This window comes from Balaenoptera physalus (genome assembly GCF_965194825.1).
Source record: "Balaenoptera physalus genome assembly, chromosome: 4".
In the NCBI taxonomy this organism is placed as follows: domain Eukaryota; kingdom Metazoa; phylum Chordata; class Mammalia; order Artiodactyla; family Balaenopteridae; genus Balaenoptera; species Balaenoptera physalus.
The window spans coordinates 115,228,650-115,244,020 of record NC_138891.1 but is presented as its reverse complement, the minus strand read 5'-3'; the positions used below and the strand labels follow the sequence as shown (position 1 = coordinate 115,244,020).

At 32.3% G+C, this 15,371-nt stretch overlaps 1 protein-coding gene across 12 annotated transcripts in view; it reads left to right on the top strand.

The window, feature by feature from the left end:
- ROBO2 (roundabout guidance receptor 2) overlaps positions 1-15,371 on the top strand; it is a 1,245,885-nt gene that overhangs the window by 1,174,660 nt on the left and 55,854 nt on the right. For all 12 annotated transcript variants that reach the window (XM_082460293.1, XM_082460300.1, XM_082460302.1 and 9 more), the window contains exons 17-18: positions 889-1,060; positions 11,027-11,209. In XM_082460293.1, the coding sequence (XP_082316419.1) occupies positions 889-1,060; positions 11,027-11,209 (355 nt within the window). The remainder of the gene's footprint in view (positions 1-888; positions 1,061-11,026; positions 11,210-15,371) is intronic.

Below are 15,371 nucleotides of genomic sequence, written 5' to 3'. Positions count from 1 at the left end.
CTTACCTCTTTCAGAAACAAGCAATGTGTGTTCCTACTTATATGTCCCCATGTAGATTATAAATACTGTATAATAGAAATACAAATAAGTACACACAGTAGAATTTTTTATAACACATTTTACAGTAACAGATTTCCATATCCTAAAAGAATGTATGACTTAAAATTTGATTCTTATTGGAAGTACAAGCCTAGCGTCCCTCACATCAGCGTTTAAACACTTCCCACCACTGTTCTCATGCATGTGTATGTATGTATAGATATGTTTTGATCAATATTAAGATTTATTACTGTCAGTGTAAATATTGGCTTTAATTTTATCTCAGTCAATACCTATAACTTTAGTCAATTAATCTTGTTAACCACTTCTGTGTAAGTTAATAATTTCTTAAATGAAATATAAATTACTTAGATATGCACCTATATACTTTGGATACTACAACTCATAATCACCATATTTTTAATAATTCTTTGCCTAATAAATCTTGATAAATAAATTAAGCAGAGGAATTTGTGTGTTTTAATCCATACCTAAATGCCATTTGCAATCAAGGACCACTTTCCAGACCTTGCAGAGGTGTTGAGGGAATTATTGTACTATGAGCTTTCAGTGTTGATTGTAAAATATAAAGGAACGCTGCATAGTTTTAGCTTCTTTTGTTGTTCTTCAATACACACACACACATACACACACACACATATATATATACATACATACGTATATATATAAACAGCAGAAATTAGGCTTTAGAAAATGTCATTTACAAATACTTCTATAAGACTAGAAAATAGATTGGTCTCTACTAAAAGACTTAATCAATTGTAATGAACTAATTACCAGAAAAAAATAATTTTATATTCTTTTGGTATTCACTTTACATTTCTATAGATCTGGTGTCTGGGGAATGAAACACGATTCCACATCAACAAAACTGTGGATGCAGCCATTCGATCTGTAATAATTGGTGGATTATTCCCAGGTATTCAATACCGGGTAGAGGTTGCAGCTAGTACCAGTGCAGGAGTTGGAGTAAAAAGTGAGCCACAGCCAATAATAATTGGTGAGTACCAATCCATATGGTATGTGTTTTAGAATCAGCCAACTGGTAACAAAGTAGATTATTTTTTTGAATCTACGTCCCAACAGTGGATATACAGTAAATAATGAGTAATAAGATGCGCACATCATATAGGCAAATAAACTGACTAGAGCTTCTACCAAAATGTTTAGCAATTGCTTATGCTCTTAGGATTTCCACAAACTTCTTAAAATCATAATCATTAAGAGTTTACATGCTGAAAGTTGGTTTGAAAATTATTTTTAATCTATAGTTTCATTTGTAATTTTGATGCCTTTGAAATACAATAGGAAATGAGGCAGTTACTGAAGAAGGCGCATTATGTTTCAAATCTGTATACCTCCTCTTAGCCAGAAAAATGTCAAAAATTAACCAGAAACAGGCCAAAAGAAACTAGTAATCCAAATAAACTATCCCAAAGAAGAAATCCCTATTCAATCTACTATCATCATTACAGAAAATTGCTTCCTATCACCATGGATTATGTTTGACTTTTCTTGAAATATATATAAATGGAATCATACAGAATATAATATTTTGTGTCTGGCTTCTTTCACTAAACATAATGTTTTGAGATTCTCCCATAGATGTATTATGCAATTCATATGTTTTATTTCTGAGAAGTATTCAATCATGTGAATGTATCATATTTTGTTTCTCTGCTTTTCTCTTGAGAGAATGTGTAAGAAGTTTTTTTGAGGACATATGTTTTTATTTCTTTTGGAGAATTACCTAGAAGTGGAATTTCTGGGTAACAGCACTGATGTAGTTTGACTTTATAAGAAACTCTAAATATTTTTTCAAATTGTATAATTTTATACTCTCATTGGGAAAGAATATGACTTCCAGTTTTTCTACATCTTCACTGCCATTTAATGTTGCCATCTGTCATTTTAGCCATTTCAGTGAGTGTAAGAGTCCCTCATTGTCACTTTAACTTCAATTTTCTTTGATGACTAATGATGTTGAGCAACTTCACATGTGCTTATTGGCCATTCACATATTTTCTTTTGTAAAATTTCCAAGTCTTTGCCTTTTTTAAAATGGTGTCATTTGTCTCTTGTTACTAAGAGGAGTTATTTGTACATTTTCAATATAAATTATCTGTCATAGATTGTATCACAAAGATTTTCTCCCAATTTATGGCTTTCTTAGTCCTTTTCTTGATAGTGTCTTTTGATGAGCAAAAGTTTTCAATTTACATGATCTATAATTTATCAAATTTTTCTTTCATGTTTAGTACTTTCTAAGAAACTATGTCCTACATCTAGATAGCAAAGATGTTTTCTTCCAGAAGCTTTATAGTTTTAGCTTTTATGCATAGGTCTATAATTCATCTTAAAGTAATTGCATGTGATTTGAAGGTTGAGGCTTATTTATTTCCATATGTAAAATCAAAATACATAGGTATCTTTCACTGAAAAAACTTTCCTTTCTCCAGTTAACTATATATGCGCGGATCCATTCCTGGATTCCCTGTATTATTCCATTTGTTTATATGTCTATCCATATGCCAAACCACAGTGTCTTGATTACTAATAGCTCATAAAAAGTCCTGAAATCAGGTAATGTGAATACTGCATCATTTTCTTCTCCAAAATTTTTTTGGCTATTCCAGACCTTTTGCTTTTCCATATACTTTTCAAATCAGCATGTCAGTTTCTACAAAATTATGTTGGAAAAAAAATTTGGAAAATTTTTTTCTACAAAATTATGTTGGAAAAGTTATATTTATGTTTAAAAATACAGTGAATCTATACATCAAATTGGAAAGATTAAACATTTTCATAGTCAGTCTTTCTCTGTGGGAACTTGATGTACCTCTCCATTATTTATCTTTATTTTTCTCAACAATATTTTGTAGTTTTCAGCATATGGCCTTAACATATGTTTTGTTAAAGTTTTCCTGAGTATTTAATGTTTTTTACACTATTATAAGTGGATTTATAAAATTCCCTTTTTCAACTACTTTATGTTATATATAAATTTAATTTTATGTATTGCCCTTTTATCTTATGGCCTTACTAACTTCACTCACTTATTTTAATAGTTGCAAAATACTTTTTCTGAGTGTATTCAGATAATCATCTATTTTCTTTCTCCTTATTTGTGTTAATATGATAAATTCTATGGTTTCAAAGGTAAATAAACCTGGCATTCTTGGGATAAATCCCACTTGGTCAGGATATATTATGCTTTTTACAGATACTACTGGATCTGATTTGCTAACATTTAGTAAAGAATTTTGCATCTATGTTCATGAGGGATATTGATTGGTAGTTTTCTTTTCATGTCTTTGTCAGGTTTTGGAATCAGGGAGGCTAGCTTTAATGGGTTGGGAAGTATTCCTTCCTCTTCTACATTCTGTAAGAGTCTTGGTAGGCCTGGTCCTATTTCTTCCTTAAATACTTCTAGAATTCAATGATGATATCTGTGCCTAGAGTTTTCTTTGTGAATTATTTTTATTGTTATGAATTTACATTTATTCAGATATTTTTTTCTTCTCTGTTGGTTGTGGTAAATGGATTTTTGGTGTTTGCCCACCAATGAATTTGTCTAATCCATCTAAATTGTTGAATTTATTATCACATGTTTATTTGCAGTATCTCCTTATTTGTAATCCCTTTAATTGTAATGTTTGCAGGATGAGTAGTAATGCCATCTCTTTTATTCATAAGTACTGTGGATTGATGCTCCCTCTCTCTCTCTTCTCCTTTTTCGTTGCCCCCTACCCTCTCTCTCTCTTCCCTCACTCCAACTTTAATCTTGATAAGGATTTATCAATTTTATTAATCCTTTCAGCATACAAATTTTGGCTTTGTTAGTTTTATTTATTTGTTTTCTAATTAAGTGATTTCTGATATTTTTTTCTTCTGCTTACTTTTATGTTGCTTCTTAAGATAGAAACATATCAATGATTTGGACCTCTCTTCTTTTCTAATACGAATATTTAAAGTTATAAATTTCCCTCTAAGCACTTCTTCAGCTGAATCTTACAAATTTGATGTGTTATGTTTCCATTTATCATAAAGTTGAAAACACTTTTCACTTTCCCTAAAAATTTTTGGGTTTTGCAGAAGTTATTTGGAAATGTGCTATTAAATTTCCAAATGTTTTGGTATTTTCCATATAGCTTTTTGTTGCTGATTTCTAATTTAATTCCACTGAGGTCAGAGAGTGTATTTTACATGAATTTAGCTTTTTAAATATGGAGACATTTTATGGCCCAGAATTTCGTTTTAGCGAGTGTGCCTTGTGCATTTAAAAACTATGTTCATTTTTATTTTTCTATCTTGAAATGGAATGTTCAATAAATGTCAGGTCAAATCAGTTGGTAGTATTGTTCAAGTCCTTACTTATTTTCTGTTAATGCATTCTTTTAATTAATAAGAAAAGCGCCTGGCAATTTATAATAATTATAGATTTGTATATTTCTCCTTTTTGTTTATAAGTTTTTGTTTCATGTATTTTGCTACTCTTGTTTTAACTGAGTATATTTTAAGAGTGTTATAGCTTCTTAATGAACTTATGCTTTTTCATTACGAAATGCCTCACTTTATTTCCTCGTAAGATTCTTTCTCTTGGAACTTACTCTGTCTGATGTTAGTACACCCGTGTAAGTGTTTGCGTTTTGTGATTTTTTTTATCCTCTTATTTTAACTCCTATGTCTTTGTATTTAATGCACATTTCTATTATTTAAATTGCATATTGTTAGGCCTTATTTTTTATCCAATATGACAATCTTTGCCTTTTAATTGGAGTGTTTATTATCTTTAATGTGATCATTGATGTTTTGGAGCTTAGAATTACCCTTCTGCTATTTATTTTTTTATCTGACTTTGTTCCTATTTTCCTAATTTACTGATTTCTTTTGGATGAATAAAATGACTCCCTGTATAATATTTTATGTTCACTGTTGAATCATTAAGTATACTTATTTTTGTAATGATTACTCTAGGATTAGCCTATGCTATATGGGTCTTAGAAAATATAATTCCATTTTCCTCCCTTTCAAGCTTTTTGCTATTGTTTTACCTTTTACTCCTGCACATGTAATAAAAACCAATACACAAACGAAAGTATTATTATTGATTTTGCTCTAAACAATCAACTATCTTTCAAATAAATTAAAACTAAGAAAAAATATTTTATATTACCTACCTTTATCTGATAGTCTGTTCCTTAAATTCAGTCCCTGAGTCTGCCTGAGTTTTACTGTCTCTTTAACTCAATAATGCTATTCAGCCATTTTTGGACTCCCCTTCATTGCATCATGTTTCAGAAACTGTCTCCAGATAGAAAAATATGAATATCGTAAGATATTCCCCTTGTTTATTTCCTTTTTTCTCATAGTTCTGTCCTTTTGTTTCACATATTTTGCCTAGGTTTTCCTTGTTTATGGTGGGATTGCATGTCTCATTCCTTTTATTCCTTCATGGGCAGAAGTGGAAGTATCCAGTGAATTATTCAGTTTATATAATACAAATTCCATTTGTTCTCTTTTACATTTTTCATTTCCCTCTGATATTCCCCATGTGTTCATTCATTAGGACTCTATTATTTTAAATTAATGAACATATTGTAATAGCTGCTTGAAAGTCCTTTCCTCCTAATTTCAACATCCATGTCATCTCATGGTCTGTTTCTATTGATTACTATTCCTCTTGATCTTGGGTTATCTTTTCCTCATTTTTGCTATTGTGGTTGTTATTATTGTTGTGCTTGTTTTTGCATGCCTGGTAATTTTTTACTATATACTGGACATTGCATAAAACATACTATACAATTTTGTGATCTTCTGAAGAATGTTGTGTTTTTTTCCTTAGAGGCAGTTATGTTACTGGCTGATCATCTTGATCTTGTGGTGGCTTGGTTTTTACATATTGTTAGTATGGACTATTTACATTTTGACAATATTCTTCAGGCAAAACCTCAGTTTAATTTTTACTTCTAAGGCATAGTGCTCGTGGACTTTCAGTGAAAAGCCTAATATATTTATCTGGTCTGCCTAACTTGATGGAATTTAAACTTCAAACACAATCTTCTCTGCAGTGAGAGAGTCTGCTCAGTCTTTGCAGGCTTTTACCTTTTGAGTTTCACCAGATCCTTGAAATCATCCTTCTGCATGCACAATTCAGGGTTCACACTAGTACTGAGGGAGAATTTATACACAGATTTGAGAACATCACTCTCCTGTCTCTCCCTCTTTCACGTGGTTTCTCCCTTAATTTTTTGTCACATTGGCAGCTCTGAAGGCTATCTTCTGACACCTCCTAGAAATAAGACTGAGATTTTCAGCTTCAGTTCTAGCTCCCTAGCGCTGCATGGATTGAGCTCTCTAAGGCGGTAGAAAGCCTCATAAATGCAGATTTTTTTTTTCTTGAGTGGTTTTATTCTTTCAAAAGGCAAATCCCTTCAGTTTACCCTGATTTTATTTGTTTGTCGGTGTCTTTATCTTTTTAAATATTCTTCCTAGAGTTTATATATTTTAAAAATACTTGTACAGAGTTTCATACAAGCCAATGTGCCATTTGCATTCTTTTCTGTTTATTTTCTAAAATATGCACATAGAACATACTACCAAATTCTGGGAAATTGTTTCTTTTTACAATGTATTTATTGTATAATGAAGAGATTTAATATTCAGTCGTCATGTTAAAATTTTTTAGATTCTCCAAGTATTCTTTCTTTTACATATTAAAAACATTTAAAAAGTTAAAGTATTAACTTTTCTTTAAATTGCCTTCCGTTTCTTAATTAGTCATACAAACTGAATTAATTTCTTAACCTGAGGGAAACCTATAATCTTGCCCTTCTGAGATTTTCTAAAATAAATTGGAATAAGAAGGAAATACAGGTACACCCAAAAGGATTTAACAGATATAGATGAACTTATTCTTATTTCTACATATTTTCTAAATAATATTTAGAATATTTATGTTATTTAGAAATAAGGCAGAAATTTTTCACTTAAAAAATATGAAACATGTTTGAAAGGTATAGCTTTCTATGAGAGCTCCTAGATAGGTAAACAAAGCTTTTTTTTTTTTTTTCACTGCCCTTCTAGCATATATATGAAAAAGATTGACTGAATGTAATTTTTCTAAATCAAAGATCAGTAGGATTACCAAATATCTATATTTTCCTTTCATGTTTTCTTTTTCTTTTCTGTCATCTTTGGTAATAAATATAATTTTCAAGTATGGAAAAGTTGGTTTGTTTTGGTTTTGATTTTGGTTTGTAGTAGCTACCTATTTGCTTCACAATATTTGGGGGATTTACTGTATTTGGAGGCAAGTAAAAATTGCGGTAATACCATTTCCCCAAGTTCATGTCATGACAGTTAAGAATAAACAATTGTATGGTAACTTGATATAATAATGTTAACTAAGGTTATTTTAAATCAAATGGAAAGTTTTGCTTAACTTGTATTATTTTAAAAAGACTGAGTGATCAAGTGGATAAAGAGTACCTTTTAATTTGTTTATGTATCATACTTTTCAAATTTTTCTATGAAATAAAAATAATCTAATAAGTAATATTTCTATATCCTTTTCATGTAGTTAGAATACACAATATCCAAGACATAATTATAGAAAATAGAATTGTACTACTTGAAATAAACACACACACACACACACACACACACACACACACACACACAAGCACAATTTAACCTGGAAAAGGCTATTTGTCCTCGAGAGATTTATTTCTTTTTAATATCTACTGTTGTACTGAAGAAGCCTTTAATTGTTTCTTTAATTACCCCTGCATATCTACCTTAACATCTTGTCTGATAACCTTATCTACACAACTGTTATTCCTTAGCTGAAAAGTGATTTAGTGATGGCTAATCTCCTTTTCTCTTTCAATTTATGCTTTCCCTATTGTCTATTCAGTACTGGAAACAGCGCTTGAAGTGACTCAAGCTCTTCCTCATTTCCCCTTTGCTTTAATTAAATCATGTATTGGCATTTGATGTAATTTATGGCTGATAATTTTAGATTTGTCTTATTCCAGACAATGTACTGTTTCATCTATTCCTTCTCAGCTTAGTTTTTATTCCAAAAAGTTACATTAAGGGACCTTTAATTAAAATTTGTATAAATATAATAAATAGCCTTACACAGACTTAAAAGTAGTATTGTTCTTTTATTTGCTGTCTCCACTAGTAAGGTGACTTTTACATCAAAATATCCATAATTTTATATGTTTTCAATTACACACACACAAATACAACCAAATACATTTATATATATAAGCATCAAACAGCATGTCATATAACAAAATTACATTGACTTAAAATTCTCAGTAATCTTGCTTAGTAATATACCTATTGTTTCTTTAATCATTTGCCTATTTCACGCTTACCTTACATAGTTGGTAATAATATGTGGAACAACTGCAAACTTTCACAGTAATAGGTGCAATTGAATCTGATGTGTCTAATTAATTTTTAGTCCAACAAATTAGTTTTGTTCTTCATTACTCTCCAGTGGGAGGAAGACATTATATTTCATTATATTTTTTTGTCTGAAAGAACAATGGAGTGTTACAGGTCACACACATCCCATGTCTGTGCTCTAATTAGTCCAACTGACAACATTGTTTTAAAAATACTAGCAGCACAAGAAATACTCATACACTTTGGGTAACATAGATAAATATTTCACTATATTCAATAAGACATTTTATGGATCTTTTACACAAATGAAGGACGAATTTTCTTTTCTGTTTGTGCTATAAGGTGTTTTCTTTTTAGTAACTACTAGTGTTTAGCACAATCGCCAGATATATGTATTGATATGTCTCAAGTTGAAAATATGAGCTCATTTTAAATACATTTTTGACTATGTTTATATGTATAGTAACTAAGAGCAGATAGATTAGGAAAATGAACCAGCTTCACTACATAAGTGAAGCTGGTTTTTAAATCTGGAAATTAACACAAAAGACGTTTCAGGAATGGAATATTAGACTATAAAAAATGCTAGCAGCTGTAACAAACAAGTGGGCACACTGATTGGCTTAACAAAGTAAAAGTTTCTTCCTTACTCATAGCCCAGTCTGAGTCAGCAGAATGGGGGATGGGGTTTCTACCCCATAAAATTTTTCACGGAACTTGGCTCCTTCCATCAGTGGCTCTACGTCTCTTAGAGCAGGGGTCCTCATCCCCTGGGCCGCGGACTGGTAAGCACCAGGCCGCAGAGCAGGAAGTGAGAGGTGGGCGGGCAAGCTTCATCTGCCCGTCACTCGCATTACCGCCTGAACCTTCTCCCCTCCTCCACGCCCGCCCGTGGAAAAATTGTCTTCCACGAAACCGGTCCCTGGTGCCCAGAAGGTTGGGGACCACTGTCTTAGATGGTCAGCATCCTGCCGCAGATCCCTCGTTTCTATCCAACATGCTAGGAAAGAGAGTGTGACGTATTGTCACAGTGGTTTATGGGTCAGATCCGGAGGTAGTGTGCATCTGCCTGTGTACAATTGGCAAATATTCAGTCACTTTGTCGTACTCAACTACAAGGGAGGCTGGGGAATATAGGCTAATTTTCTGCCCTGGAAGAAAGGTGAAACCTTGGTAAACAAGTCACCTATTGTTTGCAGGACTCTCACATCTAGATAATTTACAACTTGTATTCCTACCTGAGTGGCCCTTAAAGTAACTCTTAGCCTTACATGGGCTATAATTACTGTGTTCCTATTAACCTCTTTACATACATCGTCTCAATTAATCCTCCCAATTAAATGAAGTAGACAGTACTGTTGCCAACAGAAACAGGGATTCCAAAAGATTAACTGCCCTACATAAGCTCACTGCTTACTTAGCTAGTAAGTGGCAGAGATGATACTCAAATGTGGAACTTCAAAGACCTTGAACTTTCTAATATATTACAGTGCCATGATAACCGAAACAATGAGAATTACACATTCCTGTGATGTGATATGCTGAAATTTGCCATTTATATTTTGCTTACAATTTATTTTTTAAGTATTGGATTAGTTACTAATGAGATATGATATTAACATAAGAAATCACTTAATTTCCAGTGTCTGAATTCATTCATCTGTTAAATAAACACATAAATCTTTGCTCTTCAGTGATATTATGATTCCATGAGTTTTAAACCTGTTTAAAAATGTGGATTGAGATTTTCTTTATTACCTCCGAGAGGGCTAAATTGTCAGAAACATGACTACTTCTAGAATAATCTTAGTCCAGATTTAAATGTATGTTTTTGTTACATAGACCTTAAAATTAATATTCAAGTTGTTTTGTATCCAACTTTCAAGTGGATTTTCAAATTAGTTTTAAATACTTTAAGGGCATTTAGGAATTTTATCTTTTCGTGACATTTTAACTGTAGATACTAATCTCTATGAAAAGATGTTTACATAATTGTCATTGTTTAATATAGTAATTTTAATACCTTCCAGAAAATTAAAGTATGTTTGATAAAATAAGACCTTTGGTAGAATATTAAGAGCAATATTTTGAATATTTGTATTTAGGCAGTGCTGTAGGGGGAAGGTAATTTTCAAATACCTGGCGTTAAATGTTGTAGTTGCCTTTTTTAAAAAAATGAGAATTATATTACAAAATGCTTTACCTAACTGAAGAAAGGTTACTACTATTTCAGCTCACAGCACTTGTTTTAGTACTTATTTATGAGGCAATAAATCAAGAAGTGGTTCTGAATCTGTCCACAGCAAAACAAAACACAAGGGAGCAATGTTCTTAATCACATTTCAAACTTATGATTTGATTCTTTTTCTGAAACTTACAAAATATGCTTACCAATAAATTGTGACAGGCTCAGGACACAACAAATATTACCTGCTTCAAAGAATGTTCTAATCTTCTGTGCCTTTGGCATACCATATATGTATTTTTGTGGGGCTTTTTGTCTTAATATTTACTAACAGTAACACTATTGTTTCTTCCATAGGGGGAAGGAATGAAGTTGTCATTACTGAAAACAATAACAGCATAACTGAGCAAATCACTGATGTTGTGAAGCAACCAGCTTTTATAGCTGGTATTGGTGGTGCCTGCTGGGTAATTCTGATGGGTTTTAGCATCTGGTTGTATTGGCGAAGAAAGAAGAGAAAGGGACTCAGTAATTATGCCGGTAAGAGGCTATTTCCAGCTAAAAAAATGTCTTATCTTTAGGAATATGACAAAATTCAAGGGAAGGAACGGAATGGAATAACTGAGTGAATGAATGGATGTTTTTGGCTTGATTTAAACAAACAACATGCTTTAATGCACTGCTCTTCACCATATCACATATGACCATAAGGCAATCTTTTTGCTTGTATCTCCAAGGAAGCATAAGAAGAATGCACACTGATAAAGTGCTTAGACATTTTTCTCAACTAGTTCAACACATACCCACCCACCCACGCACACACACACACACACACGCACACACAGACTTTGCATGCTATGACTCCGTTGTTTGAAAAGTGGATTTAAGCAAGAGCATTCCTAAAATGCTCAGAAAAAAAGAGAAAAGATTTGAAATGTAGTTTTTGTATTTCATAATACAGATTACAATACAAACTGTGTCTCAGATGGAAAATAGAAACGAAGCAAAAAAAAAATCTCACCAGGATTGTTGAGACTGATGAGGCATGAATTAAGTGATTTACTAGTCACTTAAATAGGATGTCTATTTCAAAGTGACCAATAGGCATTTTAGAAGGAAGAAAAAGGAGAAGCAAAAGAAGCAGAAGAAGAAAAAGAAGACCGTTGGTGTTCTACTTGTTCGCAAAAATGTTTTCTTCTTAGAATCAAGAACAGGAATTTTAAGGATGTCCAAAATTATGGCCTTCAAAATACTTCCAAGGAAGAGAGAGAGAAAATTATCAAGTCAGTGATTGAAAAATGAACTCAATACTGAAGCTATATTCAATTACAGCTTAAATTGCAATGCATTTTAAGGACTTTCTCTAACAGTGATCATCAAAAGAAATTGTCTCACAATATTTCACACTTTGTAGAATTTACAAGGGAACAATTTTAATTTATCATCGTCCTACAAATATTTTAAAATTTTTGAGATATTTTATTCATCTTCTATTTCTAATTTTTACTTTAGTAAGAAGCATAAATGTCTTAAGTGACTTTGACAGAGGCTTCAATTCTTATTAAGTTTATCCGCTGCTGTAGCTTGTAGGTGTCTGAGCTTCTGAGAATAGTTCAAAATGAAAGGAATAGCACCCACTTGGTTGTCTTTCTTGTTATTCGATAGCATTTAAATACGATCATTTGACAGTCACACTGTGGCTCATGTCTATATTTTGTGAAAATAAAGTTTATTAGTTACTGGTTAGAACAAATTCCCAGGACTAGAGAAGGTAGTATAATGTATCCATTGAAAAGGGGCTTTCATGCTTTGTGACTTGCTATTGCTCTGCCATTCTCATTTCTCATTGGTTGCTGATGCCTGCTTCCTTATGCTTTGCCATCTGAGTGCTTTATCACCCTACCAGTGAGGGTTTCTTCCTGGAAAGGGATGCTGGGCAATAACTGCTGAGTGTCAGAGTCATGAACATTAATGATACTTTAACGTAACTTCTTGTTTTGCAGTCCAGTCCTCTGCTTTCGTTCCCTGAAGGTATTGTCCGTCAACCTGTCTGTTTAGTCAATCACCACGTTCCATTTCGTCTCTGTGACACGCTCATATAAATCACAGAAATAAGGAAGAATGATTTAATTCAAGGACTATTTTTATGTTTATCTCATTGCTTGGCTTTAGTGAAAATAATAAAAGATTGACTATGCTAGCCACTTCAGTACAAAGTTCTAAGATGCCACGTTTGGAGTGTTGCATTATTACCCTCCATACATCTTTATTCACTCACTCCTTCAAAATAGCATAGGTCTCGTAATTAGTAGTTTATGTTTTTAGTAAAATTATGTCAGCCTTTTTTCTTCTTTTTTTTTAAACAGCAGTTCTTTGCAAAACCTATGCATTTAATTTGAAAATATCTGTTGGTCTTTGAGCTTGACAAGAATAGTACATTTCCTATTATCAGTTCTCATTGTGATTGATACCCATCTGCTTGTAGAAGAACTGCTAACTCGGAAGGTGCTATGCACTTCAGATATTTTGGAATAAGGCCAAGCCACAGAGCAGCCTTTCTGAACCTTTATACTTAATTGATAGATGGCTGACTCTCAGAATGGATTCACCTTCAGCTGGTAATTTGCCTTCCAGCAACTGCTGTTCTCTTCTAGGTGAGAAGCAAATGAAAATCCAAACCACAGGTACTTAACATTGCGTATCTGACCTGGCGATATTCTCTACACATTTTCCTCCATAAATATCCTATCCTCCACCTCCTGGAATGTTTATATTCTTGAGAATATGAGGATTTTAAATAGGAATGATTAGTGTAGTATGTATTTATCCTGTGTTTAAATTTCTGATATTTCATGCATGAGCTAACGATCCATTTTAAGAGCACAGGGATTTCGTACAGGGATATTTTTCTCCGAAGTGTTCTATAAAAATTATAGAGAAAACTGTCTATGTGTACTAGTTCTGTTTATTTTTGGTTTTCATAAAAATTTCTCTGGAAATCTTATAATTTAACAAGTATGAAAACTAAACCCAGTAACATTAAAGCAATGTAATTTTACTCACAAAATGAAAAGTCTAATGTTTCCACTTTTTACTACATGGTAATATCTATGTAGTTTCAAAATTTTCTTATTGATTTATGATAGCAATAACATTTTTTTTCAAATAAATGAAAGTCTACTTTGGGATCGGTATTTAAATTAATTTATAACAAAAAATGTCTTCATTTATTTCAAACCCCAAATGTGATCTTGGATTATACTTAAACTCTGCTGCAATTGATGTAAATTAAGAAACATGCATTTTAATAACGCTAGACTGATCCTAAGTAGAATTGAAAAGCAGGTAAAATTTGATTTCAGCACTTGCTTTTTCCTACTTCATTCCAAGTCTTCCTAACCATCACAGGTAGATTTTAACCACCAGAGGGAAGATATTAACTAGTGGGGAGAAGAAGTAACTTGCAGAGTGGAGAATCTAACTCTCGGCAGGATACTTTCCACTCACTCTGTACAGGCAAAAACTCACCCGCTGATTTTATTGTGGCTAATCTTTGATTCTCCATCTCCATGTGGAAAATTATATTTGAATGCTTAAAAGGAAGGTAAAAAAAATGACATGCTACTCAGTGTTGATATTTTTCTTATGTTTCAGAGGATTTAACATATTGATCATAGAACACTAGTGGATTAGCACCTTAGATTGTAAAAGCAACTATCAAGAATCAAATGTAAACTTATACACTTAAATGATCTGAGAGGAGAATTTGGCCTGAACGTGTTTAGCTTCTTTACATAGAAGAACTTGGAGATTTCCCCAGGGCAAAATTACACACTAACTTCCTATTCAATTTTTTCCTATTTATTCTTTATTTAAATTCTTCAGACACAAGCACGCACGACAGGTTTGCTCGTGGCTCAAAGAAGGGCAGCTGGAATGAGAAAGGTACCATCATATCTCATATTCTACATGAAATCATTTTATATTTTTCTAGAGTAACATGCAGTGTTATTTATCTTAATCTTCATTGAACACTAACAGTCTGCTTGTCACTGCATGTGAGGTGCCTGACTGCCAAAAGAATTCACTACCTGAATTACCGGGTGAAATAGAATTGTAAACATATTTAGGCAGAAAATAGTAGGTGATTTTGAATCTAGAGTAAATGTTTGATGATATGTATTAACGGTATTTGTGAATAGAAAAGTGAACGACATAAGTTTGAATAAAAGCCATGCAACCTTCATGAAGATTCTATATATTGTATTATAATCTTCATGAAGGCTACACGATTCTTTTCAAACTTATGTTGTTCATATTTCTATTCACAATTTTTAAGTCACCAACTTTTTAATGAAAATAAACATATTTTCACTTTTAAAGGGATGAGTTCTATTTTATGAATATTACCTTTGAGGAGAACAGATTTTATTAAACTCAGTAAATATAAATAATTTAATGAGTGAGCAAATTATGAAATACCAAACACTTCATGCATAGGTTTTAAACCGTGGGTGAAATTATTTGACAAAATGACCCTAAGACAGCTAAAAGATTTGATGGAATTTTTATACTCTGATTATCTGGGCTTGAGTTAATGCTTATTAAAAGAGGATTAATCTACACTTATAGTTGAGAAATAGCTTATCAGGGAAGGGAGTGAGGCTTGGCTGGCAACATTAACGTTTCCATTTGGAGTAGG